This window comes from Cnephaeus nilssonii (genome assembly GCF_951640355.1).
Source record: "Cnephaeus nilssonii genome assembly, chromosome: X".
Classification (NCBI taxonomy): domain Eukaryota; kingdom Metazoa; phylum Chordata; class Mammalia; order Chiroptera; family Vespertilionidae; genus Cnephaeus; species Cnephaeus nilssonii.
Window position 1 is genome coordinate 30,013,220 of NC_137071.1, and position 24,864 is coordinate 30,038,083.

The following is a 24,864-nucleotide window of genomic DNA, read 5'->3' on the forward strand; positions in this document are numbered from 1 at the left end:
TCATGTTAAATTGAAAGAAGCAATTATAATAAAATATATGAGATGTCTTAAACCTTTCACTACAAGGGATCTATAAAATGTGTGTACTGTTCTTTATAGATCACAGCTTAAAAGCCAGATATAAAGATTTTTAAAAATTACACCAGTAAAAAAGTCTTTCTGTTTTTATAGGTTCAGAAGGAGTTGAGGAAATCAAAAGACATCATTTTTTTGCAAATATTGACTGGAATGTAAGTTCACTAGAAAACTTGTTACTGAGTAACTTTATTACGAGCAAAAGCTGAAGAGTAAATTGTAATATATTGACTTTGCTAGTTAACTAACTTCATTTGTTTTACTAGTATGGGATTATTTTTATTAGGGCAACATTGGTTAATAACATAAGTTTCAGGTATGCAAATTATAGTTTGATTTGGTATACACTATTGCATTCTCACCATCAAAAGTCTATTGTCCATCTGTTACCATATAATTAAACCCCTTTACTCATTACCCCCTCCACCCACTTCCCTTCTGGTAACCACTAATCTGTTGTCTGTATGTATGAACTTGTTGTTTTGTTTGTTCATTTTTTTAATATTTCACTTATGAATGATATCATAAGGTTTTTTCCTTTACCACCTGACTTGTTTCATTTAGTATAACCCTCAAGATCCATCCACACATCTTATAGTTCAAGGTAATTGCTATGATATGCTACTGCTTTAAATAAAATTACCTGGAATCAGTAAATGTGTGGATGATATTTAGTAAGTTTTTGTTTCTCATTTATTTTAACTGTTAAGTATGGGTAACATTCTCCCCTATTCTAGGTTGGAGAATGTAGAGGAGGAAGAGAACGAGGAAAATGGATGAATCATAGAGCAGTTCTTATAAAAAAATAATTCTAAAGAATCTAAGATGTTATTTAATTTCAAGTGGTTCTCTGTCATGTGTTAGGACAGATTACATTTCTTAATGAGTGAATGTTTTTGTACAGATATTTCACTAAATTTTGAGAGAACATGAAAATAGAAACATGCAAATTTCTATTAAGTCTTATAAATAATTTTTAAGTTGCAATTCTTAGAGTAATAAACGTTTCTTAGAAAAACCCATTTTTGTTGTCTGTTTTACACATTGCTTTATGTATTTTATGTACTATGAATAATCATAGGTAAATGTGTTTTTATTTTCTAGTTCTATTATTGGTATTGAAAAATTTTTCAAAAGAAAAAAATCTCTTAAATTCTAGGGCATATGCAGAGAGCCACTATTAAATGATTAAATCATCATTACATATGGCTTATGGAACATGTTTTAGAAGGCTATTTTTATTTTTTGTGGAAGTCATTACTATTAATACCCTAAATCGCCACTCAATTGACATAGTACATGTGAGTTCCCTTTGATATATTTGTTGCATCCCTCTTTTGGTGTCATATAAACCCTTGTAATTTTTTTTTTGTAATGCTCCTCTACTCATCTTTTTCCCCATATCTAGAGTAACTGGACATTTTTATTTTCCATCATTCTTTATTTTTCATTTTTATTGTATTCAGATAGGACGAGAGAGGGAGAGTTAGAAACATCAATGATTAGAGAGAATCATTGATTGACTGCCTCGTGCCCGCCCCTTACTGGACATCGAACCAGCAACCCAGGCATGTGTCCTTAATGGGAATGCAAGGGAGACCTCCTGATCTATAGGTTGATGCTCAACCATTGTGGCCAGGCTCCATCATTTTTATATCTAAACAGTTTATATTCCTTGGTCTTAATTTAAATAAAAAAGACTGGAATGTTTATGTAAATATAAATGAAAATTGTGGACATAAGAGAAATGGAAGTGTGAGAGATCCCCTTGGCCTCTCCCAGTGAAATTATGACAAGTAAACCAATTATAATTCAACAAAGAATTCCCTGCTCAATACAGAGGCACACTTGAGAGACCTGCACATAGAAACATCTAAAGGTGGGCAACCAGGAATAAACTGGGATATGAGAAGGGAGGAAAGCACAGATACAGCCCTGCAGCTGGGAGCTCGCAGCGCATCCGAGAGAGGGGAGGAACCTAGCTGTTGCAGGCGCTGCCTATGGCCTGGAGGAACAGAATTGCGAGGTGCAGTCCAACAGGCAGAGCAGAGAGCAGATGCCTAACAGAGCACAGGGTTCTGTTCTGTAACTCTCTAATGTTGGGCAGGGTAGTGGTGTTCCTGACAAAAAAATAGAACCACAGAACACTGTGGCCATTCGGACTCCCCAAATTCTCCTCCCTTTGCTCTTGGATTTGGGTCAAGGATCACATTATCTGTAAACCAAGATCTATTTCATTAGAACTGTTGTTTCCCTCTGTGATGATCCCCAGGTGGGGTGCTTGGGGCAGGACCCCAGGGTGATCAGGGTTTGCCATTATGTTGAGGAAAACAAACCCCACCCTCCAAGCTGTGCAGCTGTACAGTCTGAAGGAAGCCCTGGGTCAAGACTAGGAGATCACAGAGCTAAAAAAAATCTTGCAGTTCAGCACAATCTACTGGAAAATAGTAGGAAAGCCTCTTCAGAGGAAGCTGTTGTCCACCATTAATATGGACAGATATAAATGTGTAGGCAAAGAGAACAGCAAAGACCATGAATAATCATGGTAACAAGGATGATCAGAAAGAAAATGAAAAATCTCCAGAAAGCAAGCTGAGACACATGGAAATATGTGATATAAATGACAGATTTCAAGATTGCAGTTCAGAAAATACTCAATAGGATGTGAGGAAGTAGACAGGCAGTTCAATGCACTCAGAAAACAAATCAATAAAAAAGCAAGTACTTCACAAATGGGATTGAAACTTTGAAAAAGAACCAATGAAAAATCCTGGAAATGAAGCACTAATTAATGAGTTTAAGAGTGAAAACAGAGCCAACCTAATGGAGGAAATAATTAGTGATATCAAAGAGAAGAATGTAGAAATGATGCATAGAGAAGAAAAGAGAGACCTGAGCATAAAGAAAAATGAAAGAGGTCTACAAGAACTATCTGACACCATCAGAAAAAGCAATATTAGAATAATAAGCATTCTAGTGGAGGAAGAGAGGGAGCTGGCAACAATGGAGAGTCTATTTAAACAAATAGTGGATGATAACTTCCCAAATCTATGGAAAGAACTAGCTCCTTGAATCCAAGAAGCAAACAGAGCACCTAGTTACCTCAATCCAAAGAGGTTCTCTCCAGCGCTCTTCATATTAAAACTGTCAAAAATTAATGACCAATGAAAAATTCTCAAAGCAGCCAGTGAAAAGAAGGCAGGGACTTACAAAGGAAAACCCATCAGAATTTCATCAGACTTCTCAGCAGAAACTATATAAGCCAGAAGAGAGTGGAAGCAAATAGGCACAAGTCAGAAAGAGAGAAATTACTAGCCACAAATAATATATCCAGCAAAATTATCCTTTGAATATGAAGGAGAAATAAAGATGTTCCAGACATACAGAAGTTGAGGAATTTTATCACCAGAAAACATCCATTGCAGGAAATGTTCAATGGCTTTATTCTACCTGAAACAAAGAACATAAGGTCACAGCACTATGAGTAAGATCACCAAAAACTTACAGCATAAACAGGTATAATTTGTGAGAACAAAAACATAAAAGGGGAGGGGGTGAAAGTCTAAGCTGGCATAGGAACATGAAGATGAGATGCACTTAAAAAAACAAACTAAGGTATATATGAAACTTTATTTTTTAGAAACCTAATGGTAACCACACACAAAGTTCCCAAAACAGGACAGAGCTTTAAAAAAATTGGAAACAAAAGAAAGAAGTATGGAATACCACCAAACAAAAACACACAGACAGAAACACAAATTTTAAAAAAATGGAGCCGAAACCGGTTTGGCTCAGTGGATAGAGCGTCGGCCTGCGGACTCAAGGGTCCCAGGTTCGATTCCGGTCAAGGGCATGTACCTTGGTTGCAGGCACATCCCCAGTAGGGGGTGTGCAAGAGGCAGCTGATCGATGTTTCTCTCTCATCGATGTTTCTAACTCTCTATCCCTCTCTCTTCCTCTCTGTAAAAAATCAATAAAATATATTTTTAAAAAAAATGGAAGCACAGAGCTACCAGAAAACAAAAGATAAAATGGCTATTGGACATTCTCATATGTCAGTAATTACCCTAAAGGTAAAATAAATGGTATAAATTCACCAAGAAAGAGGCACAGAATAACAGAGTGGATAAACAAAACAAAACACAACCATATGATTCTTATAAGAGACACATCTAAGCTGCAAAGTAAAAGGGTGGAAAGTGATTCTGCAAGCAAATAAAATCTACAGAAAAGCAGTTATAGCCTTACGTATATATGACAAAATCAATTTTCAAGATAACAAGAGACAAAGGTGGACAATTTATAATGATAAAGGGAACACTACATCAAGAAAAAATAACATTTCTTAACATATATACACTCAACCAAGGACCACCGAAATATATAAAACAACTACTCACAGAACTAAGTGGAGAAACAGGTGAAAACACAATCATAGGTAGCGACCTTAACATTCCATTGTCACCTTTAGACAGATCAACCAAACAGAAAATCAATAAAGAAATATTGGCCTTAAATGAAACACTAGACCAAATGGACATAGTTGAAATTTACTCAACCTTTCATCTCAGGACATCAGATATACATTCCTAAGTGCACATGGAACATTCTCAAGGATAGACCATATATTGGGTCACAAAACTAGAATCAACAAATTCAAGAGGATTGAAATCATACTAAGCATATTCTTTAATCATGATGCCCTGAAATTAGAAATCAACTGCAAAAAGGAAGTAAAGAAACTCCCAAATTTGTGGATATTAAACAACATACTACTAAAAAATGACTGGATGAAAGAAGAAATAAAGGATGAGATAAAAAGATACATAAATAAAAACGAGAATAAGAATACAACGTATCAAAACTTCCGGGATGCAGCGAAAGCAATAAGAAGAAAAAAGATTATATTATTATAGGCCTATCTCAAGGAACAAGAGAAATCCCAAGTAAATAATCTAACATCACAGCTTAAAGAACTAGTAAAAGAAGAACAAAAGCAACCTAAAGTCAGCAGAAGAAAAGGAATAATAAAAAAATGAACAGTATAGAGAAAAGAAAGACTGTACAAAAAATTAATAAACAAAGAACAATCTGGTTCTTTGAAAAGACTAATAAGATTAACAAACCACTGGCTAGCCTTGCCAAGGAAAAAAAAAAGTAAAAGACCCATATAAACAAAATCAGAAGTGAGAGAGAAGTCAACACAGACATTACAGATATAAAAAGGATCATACTAGAATATTATGAAAGAGTATATGCCACTAAATTCAATAATCTAGAAGAAATGGATAAGTTCCTAGAAATATATAACCTCCCTAGACCTAATCATGAAGAATTGGAAAACCTAAATAGACTGATCAGCAGTGAGGAAATTGAAACAACCATAAAAAACCTATCAAAAAACAAAAGTCCAGAACCAAATGGCTTCAGCAGTGAATTCTACCAAACATTCAAAGATTTAAAACCTATCCTCAAATTCTTCCAAAAAATTAAAGAGGAGGCAATACTTCCTAACACATTCTATGAGAACAATAGAACCCTGATACCAAAACCTGGTAAAGATAACACAAAAAAAGAAAACTACAGACCAGTATCTCTGATGAATACAGATGCAAAAATCCTAAACAAAGTACTATTAAATCAAATATAGCAGTACATGAAAAAATAATATGATCAACTAGGGTTCATGCCAAGGGCACAAGAATGGTTCAACATATGCAAATAAATCAATGTACTAAACCACATTAAGAAACGGAAGGATAAAACTCATATGATCTTATCAATAGATTCAAAATAAGCATTTGATAATATACAACATTCATTTATGATTAAAACACTCAATAAAATTGGAATAGAAAGAAAGTACCTCAACATAATAAAGGACATATGTGATAAACCCTCAGCTAATATCATACTCAATGCTGAAAAAGTGAAAGCTTTTTCCCTAAGATCAGGAAAAAGACAAGGATGTCCACTGTCACCACTCTTATTCAACATAGTGTTGAATGTCCTAGCCACAACAATAAGGCAAGAGAAAGAAATAAAAGGCATCCAAATAGGGAAGAAGTAAAACTGTCACTTTTGCAGACATGATGTATATAGAAGTCTCTAAAGACTCTATACCAAAAAATGATTAGAAACAATAAACAAATACAGTCAAGTTGCAGGATACAAAATCAATGTGCAAAAATCCATTGCCTTCCTATATACTAATAACAAAACTTCAGAAAAAGACAATAAAAAATAATTTCTTTTGCAATTCTTAATTTTTCCAAAAAAAATTCTTAAGAATAAACTTAAGAGTGTGAAAGACTTATATACTAAAAATTACAAAGCATGATTAAAAGAGATTGAAAAAAAATACAACAAATGGGAAAATAAGGCTTGTTCATGGATTGGATGAACCAACATAGTTCATCCCATATTTCCCAAAGCAATATACCGATTTAATGCAACCCCCATCAAAATACCAATGTCAGATTTTAAAGACAGGACAAGAAATCATCAGACCACAAAAGATCCTGAATAGACAAAACAATCCTGAGAAAAAACAAAGCTGGAGGTATCATGCTACCTGTCTTCAAATTATACTACAGAGCTACAATAATCAAAATAGCATGGTATTGGCAGAGAAATAGACAAACATATCAATGGAACAGAATAAAGGGCCCAGCTACAAATCCACATGTATATGACAGATAATTTTCAACAAAGGAGCCAGAAACACACAATGGAGTAAATAAATGGTGCTGAGAAAACTGGCAAGCCACATGTAAATGATTGAAACATTTTGTCCCCATGTACAAAAATTAATTAAAAATGGATCAAAGACCTAGATATAAGATCTGAGACAATAAGTTACATCAAAGAAAATTTAGGTACCAAATTTGTGGACCTGGGTTTTAGAGAACATTTTATGAACTTGACCCAAAAGGCAAGGGAAGTAAAGGCAACAATAAATGAATGGGGCTATATCAAACTAAAAAGCTACTGCACAGAAAAAAAAAAGGAAAGAAAGAAAAAATAACTGACAACAACAAAACAAACAGGCAGCCAACCAGATAGGTCCTATCATATCCTATTATAGGATATGATATGATATTTGCAAATAGTAGCTCCAACAAAGGTTTAATTTCTTTTTTTTCCTTTTTAAAAAATATATTTTATTGATTTTTTACAGAGAGGAATAGTTAGAAACATTGATGAGAGAGAAACATCAACCAGCTGTCTCCTGCACACCCCCCACTGGGGATGTGCCCGCAACCAAGGTACATGCCCTTGACTGGAATCGAACCTGGGACCCTTGAGTCCGCAGGCCGACGCACTATCCACTAAGCCAAACCAGTTAGGGCAAGGGTTTAATTTCTAAAACATATAAAGAACTCATAAGACTCAACACCAAACAAACAAACAACCCAATCAAAAAGTGAGCAGAGCAGCTATAAAAACACGTCTCCCAAGAAGACATACAAACAGCCAATAGATATATTAAAAGATGTTCAACCTCACTGGCAATTAGGGAAATACAAATAAAAACTACAATGGGATACCACCTCACAGCTGTTTGAGTGGCCATTATACATAAGACAAGCAATAACAATTGTTGGAGAGGTTGTGGAGAAAAGTGTATTCTCATTCACTTCTGGTAGGAATGTAACCTGGTACATCCACTATGGAAAGCAGTCTGGTGATTCCTCAAAAAAATGAGAATTGAGCTACCATACAACCCAATGATCTCTCTGATGAAATCATAAACTCGAAATCATATTTGTGCAAAGACATATGAACCCCTGTGTTCATTGCAGCATTATTCATGGTTGCCAAGACATTAGAAACAACCAAAGTGTCCTGCAATATGGGGACTGCATAAAGAAGATGTAAATACATATACACAGTGGAATACTACTCAACCATAAGAAAGAACAAAATAGTACCATTTGCAACAACATGGATGGATCTTGAGAATATTGTGTTAAGTGAAATGTCAGTCACAAAAAGCTAAGAACCATATGCTTTCACGCATATGTGGGATATAAAACTGAAACTTGTGAACACAATAGCAGTGTGGTGGTTGCCAGAGGGAAGGTGTTGGGGGGGAGGGTGTCCTAATATCTGGAGACAGGAGAAAATTTAACTTTGCGTAATGGGTACAAGGTGCAATATACAGATCTTGTAACATAGAAATCCACACCTGAAACCTATATGTTCATGTTAACCAATATCATCCCAATAAATTTAATAAAAAATGAAAATAAAATTACTTTATATAATGTTATATTAATTTTCCACTACTGTGGGTCTGTGAGCTTTTTAAAAAATTTAGTTTTGCCCAGAAAGTTAAGATGTTCATATATTGCAAAATTTTATATATCTTTCATTGATATATAAATTTTAGGTACTTAATTGGTATGGCAAGATTAAATTTTGGATTTCTGTAATAAAAACCCTAGATAATACCTTTAATGCATATTTTAAAAAAATTCTTTATTGTTGAAAGTATTACATATGTCTCCTTTTTCCCCCATTAACCTCTCCCTGCCCACTCCCACCACCTAGCACAAGCCCTCATCCCCCTGCTGTCTGGGTCCATTGGTTATACTTATATGCATGCATAAAAGCCCTTTGGTTGATCTCTTACCCCCCCCCTCCTTGCCTTTCCTCTGAGGTTTGACGGTCTGTTCCATGCTTCTCTGTCTCTAGATCTATTTTTGTTCATCAGTTTATGTTGTTCATTATATTCTACAAATGAGTGAGATCATGTGATATTTATCTTCCTCTGACTGGCTTATTTTGCTTAGCATAATGCTCTCCATGTCCATCCATGTTGTTGCAAATGGTAAGAGTTCTTTCTTTTATACAGCAGCGTAGTATTCCATTGTGTAGATGTACCACAGTTATTTAATGCACTCATCTGCTGATGGGCACTTAGGTTGTTTCCAAATCTTAGCTATTGTAAATTGTGCTGATATGAACATAGGCGTGCATATGTCCTTTCTTATTGGGATATATTCCTAGAAGTGGGATCATTGGGTCAAATGGGAGTTTCACTTTTAATTTTTTGAGGAAACTCCATACAGTTTTCCACAGTGGCTGCACCAGTCTGCATTCCCTCCAGCAGTACATGAAGGTTCCTTTTTCTCCGCATCTTTGCCGGCACTTGTTGTTTATTGATTTGTTGATGATAGCCATTCTGACAGGTATGAGATGGTATTTCATTGTCATTTTGATTTTCATCTCTCGGACGATTAGTGACTTTGAGCATGTTTTAATATGTCTTTTGGTTTTCTGTATGTCCTCTTTTGAAAAGTGTCTATTTGGGTTCTTTGCTCATTTTTTGATTGGATTGTTTATCTTCCTCTTTTAAGTTGTATGAGTTCCCTATAAATTTTGGAGATTAAACCCTTATCAGAGATAACATTGGCATATATGTTCTCCCATGCAGTGGGCTCTCCTCTTGTTTCATTAATGGTTTCTTTTGCTCTGCAGAAGCTTTAGTGCATATTTAACATGAAACAAAATATTTAGGTGAAATAAATAGTTTTATTGAAAATGATATAATTATTAATTTGGAAATATTTTAGTATTGTTAGTTATTTCTCCATGATAACATTACAACATATTCTGTATGATTATATTACCAGCAAAAATTGAAGACAATATTTGATATCCAAAACCCAACATCATTATTCTTTGTAAATGCAATATGTGGCATCACTAATGTGTTTCCTGGTGTCACTTGATTCTGTATATTATTACTCAAATATTTTAGAATTTAACAGGTATCTGAAGCTTGTTGAAATTTCATTTATGAAATTGTGATTCTTCTGGTTTATGTTCTGGTTTCCCTTACAAAGTATGATTTTTAATGTGTTACTGTGTTTTTATGTTATTCTGTTGCTTCTAGAAATTATATAAAAGAGAAGTTCAACCTCCTTTCAAACCTGCTTCTGGAAAACCAGATGATACTTTTTGTTTTGATCCTGAATTTACTGCAAAAACACCCAAAGGTAATGCATATTCATGTGTAACATTAGGGCTTTTATTCAATTAGATGCTTAAAAAGTAAACTAGCTTCTCAAGTAAAAACTAAATGAATTAGATGTTTCCAAAGGGTTGGTTTGTCTCATAGAAATGTGGATTCCACATACAGCTTTGCTTGGGCACCTTTCAAGTACATTTTTTAAATGGGAAATATTTATCAGAGAGGAAGGGACTAGAGTGAAGGATAAAAGGTTTCTTTGTTTTGTTTTAAAAGGTTTTTTTTTCCTTTTTTAAAATTTTTCTTTATTGATTAAGGTATCACATATGTGTCCTTATCCCCCCATTACCCCCCAACCCCCCACTCATTCCCTCACCCCCCTGTTGTCTGAGTCCATTGGTTAGGCTTATATGCATGCATACAAGTCTTTTAGTTGACCTCTCCCCCCTACCCCCACCTTCCCCTACCTTTCCTCTGAAGTTTGAAGGTCTGATCGATGTTTCTCTGTCTCAGGATCTGTTTTTGTTCATCAGTTTATGTTGTTCATTATATTCCATAAATGAGTGAGATCATGTGATATTTATCTTTCTCTGACTGGCTTATTTCACTTAGCATAATGCTCTCCAGTTCCATCCATGCTGTTGCAAATGGTAAGAACCCCTTCTTTTTTTACTGCAGCGTAGTATTCCATTGTGTAGATATACCACAGTTTTTTAATCCATGCATCTGCTGATGGGCACTTAGACTGTTTCCAAATCTTAGCTATGGTGAATTGTGCTGCTATGAACATAGGGGTGCATATATCCTTTCTGATTGGTGTTTCTAGTTTCTTGGGATATATTCCTAGAAGTGGGATCACTGGGTCAAATGGGAGTTCCATTTTTAGTTTTTTGAGGAAACTCCATATTGTTGTCCAAAGTGGCTGCACCACTCTGCATTCCCACCAACAGTACACGAGGGTTCCTTTTTCTCCGCAACCTCTCCAGCACTTGTCCTTTGTTGATTTGTTGATGATAGCCATTCTGACAGGTGTGAGATGGTACCTCATTGTCGTTTTCATTTGCATCTCTTGGATGATTAGTGACTTTGTGCATGTTTTCATATGTCTCTTGGCCTTCCTTCTGTCTTCTTTCGGAAAATATCTATTTAGGTCCATTGCCCATTTTTTGATTGGGTTGTTTATCTTCCTTTTGTTAAGTTGTATGAGTTCCTTGTAAATATTGGAGATTAAACCCTTATCAGAGATAACATTGGCAAATATGTTCTCCCATGCAGTGGGCTTTCTTGTTGTTTTGTTGATGGTTTCTTTTGCTGTGCAGAAGCTTTTTATTTTTATGTAGTCCCATTTGTTTATTTTCTCTTTAGTTTCCATTGCTCTAGGAGCAGTATCAGTGAAGAAATTGCTTCAGCATATGTCTGATATTTTGCTGCCTGTGGATTCCTCTAGTATTTTTATGGTTTCACGTCTTATGCTTAAGTCCTGTATCCATTTTGAATTTAATTTTGTGTATGGTGTAAGTTGGTGGTCTGGTTTCATTTTTTGCATGTATCTGTCCAGTTTTCCCAATACCATTTATTGAAGAGACTGTCTTGACTCCATTGTATGTTCTTGCCTCCTTTATCAAATATTAATTGAGCAGAGTGGTCTGGGTCGATTTCTGGGTTCTCTATTCTATTCCATTGGTCTATATGTCTGTTCTTGTGCCAGTACCAGGCTGTTTTGAGAACAATCTTTGTAATACAGTTTGCTATCTGGTATTGAGATCCAACCTACTTTGTTCTTCTTTCTCAGGATTGCTGCAGCTATTTGGAAAATTTTTTTTTTTTTTCATGCTTATGTATTAGCAAGTCAGGGATAGGAGATAAGACATGAGATATATCACTTTGACTCTTACAGTTTAGAATTTAATGAGGTTTACTTTTGGTGAAATCTGTTTTATACACTAACTCAACAAATGTTTGCTACCTACAAATGTCCTCAACAGTGAGGAGGCAGCAGTGAATGAACTGACAAAAATTATAATCTACATGTGGTTTGCATAGTAGTGTGGGGAGACAGATAATATACAATAAATCAAATAAATAATATCGTATGTCTGATGGTAACATTTAATGTTTTTGTGGTTTTATTTATATTCAAAGAAATGCTGACATTTTATATTATAGAAATCTGTATAATTCTAATTAAATATATTTATTTGGATATTAGATTCTCCTGGTTTGCCAGCCAGTGCTAATGCTCATCAACTCTTCAAAGGATTCAGCTTTGTTTCAACTTCTATTGCTGAAGAATATAAAATCACTCCTATCACAAGTGCAGATGTATTACCAATTGTTCAGGTAAATTCCACTTAATCAGTTTACTTAGTTTAGGGATAATTATTTACTTCAGTTATTTGTGATTAATTTATAATAATTTTAACTTCATTTATTTATGTTAAATAAATATAATATAATATAAATTAATATAATAATTAAGTAAAGATGTTTCCATATGTTTTTAAATAAAGTAGACAATAGTAACATTTAATTATATTTATGTAATCTCTTTTGGCAAGAAAATGTAACGGTGGTATGTAAGCTAGTTTATTTATTGTGTTGTCTTTGGGTATCTAGAAAGCCTACAATTTAGAATCAGCTCAGATATGGTTAAGCCATTTATACATACTGATAAAAATTCTATAATAGATTATTCATACATTTTTAAAGATTTGGGATGAATAGAGGTTGGTGCAAAGGTAGGCTTACAGTTGTGAGTATGTAAAACACAGAGTTTATTCTTGTGTTATTATTTATTTATTATTGTACTAGAAGCCTGATGCACAAAATTTGTGCAAAGGTAGCCTTCGCAGCCCCAGCTGTGGGGACCCTCGCAGCCCCAGCTTCCTCATGGCCTCCTGGCCCTGGCTGTCTCTGTCTGGAAGGAGGTCGTCCAGATGATTGTTCTGCTCTTCGGTTGTTTGGTCAATTTGCATATTATGCTTTTATTATTATAGATTATTTTCCATACAAACAATTATAAACCCACTTTTGCCCCAACCTTTATAAATTTTGAAGAGAAGATAAAAATGTGAAAATATTTCATTATTCTCAGTATTTTTTTTAAAAAAAACAGATAAATGGAAATGCTGCACAATTTGGTGAGGTATATGAGTTGAAAGAAGATATTGGCGTTGGCTCCTATTCTGTTTGCAAGCGATGCATACATACAGTTACCAACATGGAATTTGCGGTGAAGGTATTGTCCTTGAGCCTACCTTTTTGGGGATTATATATGTAACTTAACTAACAGACATTTTTCCGTGGGGCTAGTGGAGATTGCAAAGAAAAAATAATGGGAAAAACCTCTTAAGACTTAATATTTTCACTTTGAATCTCTGTCCAAGACTTTATTTTAGAGAAACATTGTATTCCATGAATATTTTGCTTTTGAATATTTTAAGGTAGTATGTTAAGATTTAGTAATTATAACAATTACTGTTACTTTTGGATCACATTATGAGCTAATGTAGTTTTAATTAAATGGAATATAATGTTAAAGAAAATGGTCTTTTTATTATTGTTGCAGCTATAGGACATTTTTAACTGTTAAAGTTTAATATGTGGCAAGCATCATTCTTGAGTTTTAAGCATTTTCTCAAAACTATAACCAAATTGAAAATATACCATTAATGTTTAGACAAATAACATTTTTTTTTCCTCTGAGATTTGTCTTGTTTTATTTCTTAGGTTATTGACAAAAGTAAGAGAGACCCCTCAGAAGAAATTGAAATTTTGATGCGCTATGGACAACACCCAAACATTATCACTTTAAAAGATGTAGGTATTTAAAGTCTAAGCTAATGAAGTTATGACTTGGCACTTTATTTTCTTTTTGAAGCTTTTCATGTCTATGGTAAATTTGCTGTCATGCAACACAATCTCAAGATTCTTACATTTGCTACTTCAATTATTTTTCCCCCCTATTATTCTGTTTTCTTACCCTTTGTATAGAACATCAGAAAGGAACTATGATTTTTGGTAAATGAGAATGTCCTGATTACTTGAATATATTCTGGCTAGTTAAGTAGTTAACATTACAACCAGCAACATTTATTATTCTGTGATACTATAAATACAGACATTGGGAATCTGCCAAATTCTACATTTTATTTTCTTAACTCTATAGAAATGCGTTGTTGCACTGTGGATTGTTTGTTTTTTTTAAGTGAAATTGTATTACTACAGTTTTGTAAAATGAACATATGTCTTATTAATAGATGTTACTGAATTTACGCTCCCTGGCCAGTGCACGAAGCCTTTAGGGTTGTAGCTAACACAACACAAATATACCAGGGCTTGGGTCCCTAATTCACCACAACCTCTAGAGACATGAGTCCTTGCGGCCTCTTAAGTGCCAGAGCTCAGGCTGCAGACAGCTCTGTAGCAGAGAAACAGAATGTCTGGAATATATGAACTCTTTCCAACCAACTTAGATAATTGTCAGCATTTGGGCAATGTTCCTCATTAATATTTGTAAGTGTAATTATCACACCATTTCACTCTGCTGTTAGGGACTCAGCTCTGAAATCTATATAGAAAAAGCACCTGGATCCGAGTCTTTCAATGGTTTTGAGACAATGCCTGGTGGAGGAAGGAGAGGCCAGTGTGTCCTTCCCTACCATGAACCTGCCATTGGCTCTTGGCAGTATGGACTAGGTCCCCATGATGAAGGCTAAAGCCACCTGTGTCTCATGAATTCTTTAATCATAAAACAGACCCAGGAGACCATTCAGCATTTTGAGCAACAGGCATGGTAGAGAGAGATGCTGGCTAGATACCCTATAATCACCTTATCACCTAGGAGACCAAGTACCTTCAAGTGGCAGAAGCACTCCACAAACTAAAACACTACAGAGTGGAGAGATAATGAGAGAAGAGAAGCAGCCAGCCTCAGCCCAGTCCACCCCGAGCAGCAACCCCCACTCTTCCGCTGAGCAATAGCCTGGAGGTTTGCTCTCTTCTGGCTCTTCCACAGTCTTATCTGGCCCAAATCCTATCACCATGTGCCAGGGTTCTTATCCCAGCATTACAAAGTTTCAGCAATCTGGAGAAAGGAGCTGCGTGTAGATTCAATAAAGGAGTCCAAGGACGAAAGATAGTTTTGAAAGGCATTGGGGGTCAGAGGAGCTTCAGCTAAAGGAGCTAAAGACTTCCCTTGACTCAGGACCCATGCTTTTTATTAACACAATTTGTCCTAAGGCAAGGTGGAGATAATACACTTCACAGGGTAGGGTTTCAAAGGGTAGGGTTTACAGAAGCATTGTCAGATTGGGGAATAGCCTACAGCTGTTCAGGTGTTTGGCCAACAGGAGGCAATAACATGTAGATTAAGATGCCCTGAGCTGTCTGGCAGCAAGCAATCCTTTTCAGGTTTCGGGGAGATGCTTTTTAGCCATTCCAACAGGTAATTACATATGTGGCTCAGCCCTTGTTGAGCCCCCCAAGTCTCATCAACCTTTTGATGAAACTCTTGTAATTATGACATGCTGGAATTGGTTCCTGGCAACCATGGATTCTGGAAGTGGGGATAAACACAGAAACCAGACAGATAAATGGATCCTCTTTGGACCAAGATTCCCTCCACAAGTCTAATTTGGAAGGTTTTGGCACCCAGCCCTGCATAAGAGCCAAGAAACCTTCTCCAATGCTACTTATCCATGTGCAGGCCACCCTAATGGTCGAAAATCCAACAGCCTTAAAGCTGCCCAAGATGGATATCCCGCTGATGGAAAGGAAGAAACAACCACAATGGACTGATAATCTTAAATCCCGTGAATAGAATATGCTTACACCCAATAGCTTCTATAGCTTTCTCTTCCAGTGACTCTGGATAGAGGATGTCTTGCCCCCACTTCCTTATTACCCTGGTCTGGCATAGGAAAGATTTCTGTTTTTGTTTTTTGTTTGTTTGTGTGTTTTTAAAAAAACAAAAAAACTTTTAAACTAAGCCTAGAACGGGAAGTATTATTGTTTTTTGAGAAACTTGCCCTTGTGCAAAGCTTGCCCTTGTGTGAGCGAAGCCATTTTATATTGCTTCAATTTAAAGTTAGATTAAATAATCTTAGCAGTGATGTATGGAGGCCTCATCAATTTTTTTTTCATCCTTTAGCTTAGACAAGACCTTGATCATTGCTTACAAGGTAGATAACATATGTGTTGTTCCCAAACCAAGACTTCTTGATGGATAAGTCATGGTGTAGAGGTGCTCACTGACTTGTCTCTGGCCCTCTATACTGCTGGAGCCTTGGGCTCCAGCCTTGTCAGTGAGGGAACCTACATTTGTTTGAGATCTGGGCACAAAGAAAAACCAGACTTGGCAGGGACCCATCTCCTATGTGAAGACTGGTAGAGGCAGTTCTTACTGCTGTGCCTCCGGGGCAGTTCTGGTGGGCAGTGCTTCTCTTTCATGTGTCAACAAACACAAGTCTAGCATATCCTTTGTTGCACTTTACAGTAAGATTAAGTTCATTGCATTTTGGTGGAAGACCATTTAAGGGAAAATATTCAACCTACTGCTTTGATATACAATGAGTGGCCAGATTATTATGATCTCTGAACGCATAATAATCTGGCCACTCAGTGTACTTATGTATAAGGGAAAGCTTGCAAATCTTGATATGTCAAGGGACCAGGAGATAGTGGCCCCCAGCCTCTGGCTAGTAAGTCCTCTGCTTCTTTCTAACTACCCACAATGCAGTTCTTATACATGGAAAAACCTTATTTTAAAATCCCAACTCTGTGGTCAGTCTACACTGAGTGGCCAGATTATTATGATGTCTGAACGCATAATAATCTGGCCACTCAGTGTATATAAATGGATGTTAAGCTTTTTAAAAGTACAGATGGTGGAAACCATATGTAGACTATATTCTGGATGTTCATATGAAACAAGTGTCAGCAGAGCCTGAATTTTTTTTCTTAGAGGTAGAAGCATGAAAATATTTTTCTGGCAATCATTTTTCCCAAAATGAACCTCATACCTTGTATAAAAATAGAGGTTACTGAGGAAGGAACCAGGGAAAGCTGTGGACATGTTTGGTCATTGTCCTGAATACTGTATCAAATCCTTGCTATTTGTACTTTGGAAGGATGGTGTCTGCATAGTCAGCTGAGCTGACTTTTTCATAGAGAGGCCCCAGAGTCTCAAATAATGAGAACAGTTAATTTATTTGTGTTTTTTCTTATGTTCATATATCTTACTTGTTTTGACAATAAAAATCTGTGCTACTTACAAAAAATAGATGTTCTTAAATGCTGACTTTTCACATAAGAAAATAATGCTATTTTCTCTTTAGAGAAGGCAGACAAATCGGCTATCACCTAGATCAGTTTGTTTCAGATAATATGATATGCATTTTGATTAATATTTTTAAATAGTAGTTTGTATCTATCTATCTTTCTATCTATCTATCATCACCAATCTATCTAATCTATCTATGTCACAAGCCCTGAATGAAAGGGTACACTTATTTTTCCAATTTATTTTCCTTGATATAGTATTTGAATTCAACAAACATTTAATACACCATGTCAGATAATGGACCGTGGGGAGGATATTAAAAACTAATAATATATTTACTGCCAAAAGGAAGCTTACTATTAGTAGGGAAAAGAAGTGTCTATAACACAGTAATAAATGAGATAGATGCCATTTGAGAGGTACAGAGTTCTATTTTTTTCATTTATATCCTTTGATGAAGTGTTACATACTACCTGAAAAGTTAATGAAATTATATGTTTAACATGATCTCAGGGGACTGTTTAGCCAATTTAATCTTCATTACTATATTGGCAATAAAGAAATATATATTTTTTAACATTAGAGGTTCACTAGAAAAGCAAAGTAAATGTAATTTAAACATTTAAGAATTAAAATTATATATAATAACATTTTAAAAATGTGTTCTTTTTTAGGTTTATGATGATGGTAGATATGTTTACCTTGTTACGGATTTGATGAAAGGAGGAGAACTACTTGACCGTATTCTCAAACAAAAATGTTTCTCAGAAAGGGAAGCTAGTGATGTACTGTTTGTAATAACTAAAACAGTTGACTACCTTCATTGTCAAGGAGTAAGTTGTAGTTATATTCTTTCCTTCAGTTCTGTGACTTGTATATTCATAAAATTATATGTAGGGTATACTACTTAAAGTGAATTACTTTTTTATAGAGAATATATATTTTATAGAGAACATACTAATCCTATATAATCAAAGAGTAATATGCAAATTGACCATCACACCAACACACAAGATGGCCGCCCCCATGTGGTCAAAGATGGCTGCCCCCATGTGGACACAAGATGACCGGCAGGGGAGGGCAGTTGTGGGCGATTAAGCCAGCAGGAGAGGGTAGTTGGGAGGGACCAGGCTTGCACAGGAGGGCAGTTAACAGGCTGGCAGAGGAGGGCAGTTGGGGGAAACCAGGCCTGCAGGAGAGGACAGTTGGGGGGGAGCCCAGGCCTGCAGGGGAGGACAGTTGGGGGGGGGTAACAGGCCTGCAGGAGAGGACAGTTGGGGGGGACCAAGGCCTGCAGGGGAGGGCAGTTGGGGGAGGAACAGGCCTGCAGGGGAGGGCAGTTGGGGGGGACCAGGCCTGCAGGAGAGGGCAGTTGGGGGTGACCAGGCCTGCAGGGGAGGGCAGTTGGGGGCAACCAGGCCAGCAGGGGAGGGCAGTTAGGGGTGACTAGGCCAGCAGGGAAGGGCAGTTAGGCATCAATCAAGTTGGCAGGGGAGTGGTTAGGGGGTGATCAGGCAGGCAGGCAGACGAGCGGCTGGGAGCCAGCAGTCCTGGATTGTGAGATTGATGTCCCTCGAAGGGTCCCAGATTGGAGAGGGTGCAGGCTGGGCTGAGGGACAGACACCCCACCCATGCACGAATTTCATGCACCGGGCCTCTAGTAATACTCATAAAGTAGTGAAGGTTATAGAATTAGGAAGTTAGAAAATGTTATCATTTTGTTCACTCTGCCTGTTGACCCTGATTTAGTAGCATATTAGTTTTAAAAGTGGTTTGGGTTATGTAATTGAATCTAACCTTGACTTTGAAATTATTAAACCTAGTCAAATTTTTATTTTTTTTATTTTTATTGATTTCAGAGAGGAAGGGAGAGGGAGAGAGATAGAAACATCAATGATGAGAGAGAACCATTGATTGGTTACCTCCTGCCTGCACCATTGGGGATTGAGCTCGCAACCCAGGCCTGTGTCCTGTCTGGGAATTGAACCATTACCTCTTGGTTCATAGTTCGACACTCAACCATTGAGCAACACTGGTCAGGCAAACCTAATCAAATTTGAAAGTGAAACATAGCCGAAACCGGTTTGGCTCAGTGGATAGAGCTACGGCCTGCAGACTGAAAGGTCCCAGGTTCGATTCCGGTCAAGGGCATGTATGTTGGGTGTGGGCACATCCCCAGTGAGGGGTGTGCAGGAGGCAGCTGATCGATGTTTCTCTCTCATCAATGTTTCTGACTCTCTATTCCTCTCTCTTCTTCTCTGTGAAAAATCAATTATATATATATATATATATATATATATATATATATATATATATATATATAAAAGAAAGTGAAACATAAAAGGATTATCCAAGGACATGTGAATATTACTCGTATTATGCTATACCTATCATATAAAGTTCTGGCAATGAAAGGACTGTATATGTTGATTCTTGCCAAACCCTCCTCCAAATACAGTAAGAAATTTAGATTCTAAACATTTGAAATATTAATCTATTAAAGTTTATAGTAATGGAGCAGGTCTGATGTTTTGCTACCTACCTATTCATAAAGAAAGAAAATGTTACCAAAAAAGATCAACTCTTATAATGTACAACTCTGGAAGGAAACATTGTCACAAATAATTTAAAAATTTAGTCTGAATCAATTGTAATAGTAGATATGTATGCACATAAGTATAAACAATAAATTAATGATCAACTCAAAATTGGCACAGTGAAAACTCTACATGGTCCCCTTTTATAAATAAGAAAAATAAGCCAGTACTCAGTTTTGTGTCTGGTTTAATGTACTACATTTTTCAGTATTATAAAATATGAACTATATATGGCTATTATAATTTAATAGCTTGATTGTTTTTATCAACACTCTCTAAAATAAAGGATGACCAGCTATTTTGAGAAGAGGAAAATTATAAACATCTTTTCTTTTTAATTCATTTTTATCAATTTATTTAAATTTATTGTGGTGACATTGGTTAATAAGATCATATAAGTTTCAAGGATACATTTCTGTGAAACATGATGTGTATTTTACAAGGGAGCCAAATATATGGTGACAGAAGATTATTTGACTTTGGGTGGTGGGCATACTAAGCACCTTTACTTTAGTTTATTATTTTAGAAACCTTCAGTTTCTTACATCAATTAAATAAATTAATGACAGATGTATTTAGCATTTCTATATGCCAGGCATTATAAAAAGTATTGCCGATTCAAATATGAGTAAGACTTGGTCCTTGTCTTTAAATATCTTTCAGTGCAGTGAACTGCTGATTAAGATAGAACTAGATTAAATGAAGTGGATAATAATCAGTAAGAAATTTATAATGTAGAGAATTTCAGAATATTTTGCATTTCTAGCATTTTATTTTATTTTATTTTTGCTTCTACATTTATTTTTTTATACATTTTATTGATTTTTTTACAGAGAGGAAGGGAGAGGGATAGAGAGTTAGAAACACCGATGAGAGAGAAACATCGATCAGCTGCCTCCTGCACACCCTCTGCTGGGGATGTGCCCGCAACCAAGATACATGCCCTTGACCGGAATCGAACCTGGGACCCGTTACTCCGCAGGCTGATGCTCTATCCACTGAGCAAAACCGGTTAGGGCTGCTTCTACATTTCTGCTGATAGTTTCATGTATCAAAAGCATGTTTTCTTTTACTTTGTTAAGATAGTTATAATAGCCACTTTATTTTTTAAATGTCTTATATTTAGTCTTGTGAATTTTGAATAATACATTTTTATTGAGATATAATTCACATATAACATTGTTTAAGGTTTACAAAATGTATGCATTTATATGCTGAAATATTATTACCACCCTAGCTTTAGCTGGCACCTCCATCATATTATTTTGAAAATTGTCTGTATATTCACCACCCCAAGTAATACAATATACAGATGATATATTATAGAATTGTACTAGAGGCCCAGTGCATGATTTGTGCACAAGTGGGATCCAGCTGGCCCACCCCGATGGGGACCCATTGGGTCAGGCTGGTGGAGGGGGAGGGCCATGGCTGGGTAGGGGGAGGGGACGCAGGTGGTTGTCTGGCTGGCCCTGCCCCCGATTGAGGTGTTGGGGGCCAATAGGGGGCCGGGCTGGCCCAAGGGGGGTCGATTTGGGCCGGATCAGGCTGGTTGGCTGCCACAATGCATGTCATAGCCATCGGTCGTTCTGGACATTCTGGTCATGCTGCCATTCCAGTCGCTAGGATTTTATATATATAGATACTTAACCTGTATAATTTTATTAGGCAATGTCACCCTAATGCGACAAACTGATGAATCTCAGAGGGAAGGATGGGGTGGAAAGAAATTAACCAAAGAACAAATATGCATATATGCATAACCCATGAACACAGACAATAGTGTGGTGAAGGTCTGGGGGGGGTGGGAATGGAGAGTAGGGCGTCAATGGGGGGAAAAAGAGGATATCTGTATACTTTCAATAATAAAAATAAATTTAAAAAATAAAAAATAAGTTAATTTTTTGTCCTTTAGTTCCAATGTGGTTCATCATGAATTTAGAATTGATTGATTTTTTTTTCTTGAAACTATGTTCTATTTTCTTCTGTGTGTGTGTGTGTGTGTGTGTGTGTGTGTGTGTGTGTGTGTTTGTTTTTTGTTTTTTTTTTTGTATGTCACATAATTTTGGATTGTATACTGCACATTATAATATTAAATTTTGGAGATTTTTTATTCTGTTATTTTTCTCCAATGATTATTATTGATTTTCATTATTGTTTTGTTTTAGTGGATAATTTTCTTGGCATTCTTTGCACAGAAAATTCTGCTTTTGGGGTAGCAACTTTTGTCTCTATCTTTCATATTAATATAAACTACTTTGAGCCTCTTCTACACATTTGAAAATTTTTATTGAATTTATTGGGATGACATTGGTTAATAAAATTATGCAGGTTTCAGGTGCACAGCTCTATAATACATCATCTATATATTGCATTGTGTATTGACCCTCCCCAAAATCAAGTCTTTTTCCATCACCATTCATCCCCCCCTTTACCCTCTTTTACTTCTCCTCACCCCTCTTCTACACATTGTTGATTTAGGAGCAATTTTTTATTTATTGACTAGAGACAGACAGAGAGAGAGAGAGAGAGAGAGAGAGAGAGAGAGAGAGAGAGAGATTATTATATGTGCCCTGACTGGGGATTGAACCCGCAACCTTAGTGTATCAGTATGACATTCTAACCAACTGAGCTATGTGGCCAGAGCTCAGGGGTAGTTTTGACTTAATTTACAGTATCCCTCCACTCAGCATTAAAGGTTTCCCAGCATCTCTTTTCTGGTCTTCCAGGCCAGAAAGACTGTGGGCTTTTCCATGTGTATCTTCACCATCACTGTGTGACACAGGAACTGTACTTTCCCCTTGCCTAAAAGCCATTTATATAGTTCCCTGTATTCCTTCCTTCAGCCAACTGTGTACTTCCCACCAGAGCCTGTATGCTTCTCTTCACTCCCCAGTACCTTCTGGTAGTTCATTTTTTTATTATGTTCAGGTTTTATAGTTGTTTACTGTGGGTAGGGGCATATTAGATAGGGTCTTAGTTCATTATAAACAGAAGTGGAACTGAGAATTGAGTTTTGATAATTTGAGATTGGAAGTTATTAACAAAACTGGTGGTTTGGATAGAAAGCAGAACATCTATCTGATAGAGATTATTTTCTCTGTATACTTTCAAGATTATAAAGGTAGGACAAAGTATCATTTTCGATATTTTATGATTAAAAAGTTATTTTCCTAGAAATATATTAACATAAAATGTTTTATTTCACAGATATTTATTTAGCTGTAGAAATATAGTATTTTTTCTTTTGTGTTCAAGGTTGTTCATCGTGATCTTAAACCTAGTAATATTTTATACATGGATGAATCAGCCAATGCAGACTCCATTCGAATCTGTGATTTTGGGTTTGCAAAGCAACTTCGAGGAGAAAATGGGCTTCTCTTAACTCCATGCTACACTGCAAATTTTGTAGCACCTGAGGTATTCATTAAAACTTCAGTTTTTGTTTTTCACTCTTTCCTTTAGTTGAATGTATATAATGGCACGTATATGTTATGGTTGGTAGGTAAAATCTGAGTTATCTTATCCATTCTCAACAATAAAGCTATTTAAATCAGTGAATTCTGATAGCCCCTTAGTATAAATATTCAGACTAGGAGTTAGCATCTGAAACCAACTTGAATGTAATAATTAGACTATTTTATTTTCCTGGGTGATGTACTAGTTTAAGACTTTACCCTTTTAGAGCTGGAAGGGAAAGTAGAGATAACTCTACCTTCAATATATTAAATGTTATAAATGAGGAAACTGAGGCTTAAAGTACCTAAATAACATTTTCAAGACCCAGAACTCACTTAGTAACAAGTCAAGATAGGTTTTCAGATATTTTGGGTTGTGTTGAACATGAAGTAATTTATACTATTTAGCATTACACATAACATATAAAGGTAGTGCCATGCCTGATTCTTTTTAAGATCTTCGAATTCTTGGAGAAAACAGCTTCACATGGGTTTTATAAGTGGTCAAGTTTTTCTTGGCAAATAACATTCATACCTAGATCTTGGAGTGAGGAGTCAGGGAAGGTGAGGCTGCAGTGGTTCTGACAAAGGAGGCAAAACATAAATGGGGTTAAGAATCTATTCAGTAGTGTTGGGAAAATTGGACAGATATATGTAAAAAGATGAAACTAGACCACCTTCTTACACCATAGTCAAGAATGAACTCAAAATGGATTAAACACTTAAATACAAGTCGAGAAACGATGAAAATTCTAGAAGAAAATGTAAGTATTAAAATCTCAAACATTTCCTGTAGCAATATTTTTTTTCTGATATTTCCCCTCGGGTATGGAAAACAAAAGAAAAAATTAAGAGATGGGACCAAATCAAACGAAAACATTTTTGCACAGCAAAGGAAACCATCAACAAAATTAAAAGACAACTCACTGAATGGGAGAACATATTTGACACTGATAAGGGGTTAATATCCAAAATTTATAAAGAACTTATAAAACTCAATACCAAAAAAATCAAAGAATCGAATTAAATTTGGGCAAAGGATCTGAATAGACACTTCTCCAAAGCGGACATACAGATGGCCAATAGAAATGAAAATATGCTTAATGTCACTAATCACCAGAGAGATGCAAATTAAAACCACAATGAGATATCAGCTCACACTTGTTAGAATGGCTATCATCAATAAATCAAAAAACAAGTGCTGATGAGGATGTGGAGAAAAGGGAACACTCATGGATTGTTGGTGTGAATGCAGATTGACGAAACCCCTGTGTAAAGCCATATGGAGTTAACTCAAAAAATTAAAAATGTAACTGTTTTATGACCCATTGATTCCACTTCTGGGCATTTGTCTGAAGAAACTTAAAACACAAATTTGAAGAAATATATGCACCCCTATGTTCACTGCAGCATCATTAACTATAGCTAAGATTTGGAAGCAGCCCAACTGTCCGTCAGTAGATGAATGGATAA

The 24,864-nt window shown here is 36.0% G+C and overlaps 1 protein-coding gene across 3 annotated transcripts in view; it reads left to right on the forward strand.

Moving 5' to 3' along the window:
• RPS6KA6 (ribosomal protein S6 kinase A6) overlaps nucleotides 1–24,864 on the forward strand; it is a gene marked incomplete at its 5' end in the record, with an annotated part of 215,953 nt that overhangs the window by 138,115 nt on the left and 52,974 nt on the right. For all 3 annotated transcript variants that reach the window (XM_079765685.1, XM_079765686.1, XM_079765687.1), the window contains 7 exons: nucleotides 172–230; nucleotides 9,980–10,082; nucleotides 12,264–12,394; nucleotides 13,170–13,292; nucleotides 13,784–13,873; nucleotides 18,011–18,169; nucleotides 23,192–23,353. In XM_079765685.1, coding sequence (XP_079621811.1) covers nucleotides 172–230; nucleotides 9,980–10,082; nucleotides 12,264–12,394; nucleotides 13,170–13,292; nucleotides 13,784–13,873; nucleotides 18,011–18,169; nucleotides 23,192–23,353 — 827 coding nt within the window. The remainder of the gene's footprint in view (nucleotides 1–171; nucleotides 231–9,979; nucleotides 10,083–12,263; nucleotides 12,395–13,169; nucleotides 13,293–13,783; nucleotides 13,874–18,010; nucleotides 18,170–23,191; nucleotides 23,354–24,864) is intronic.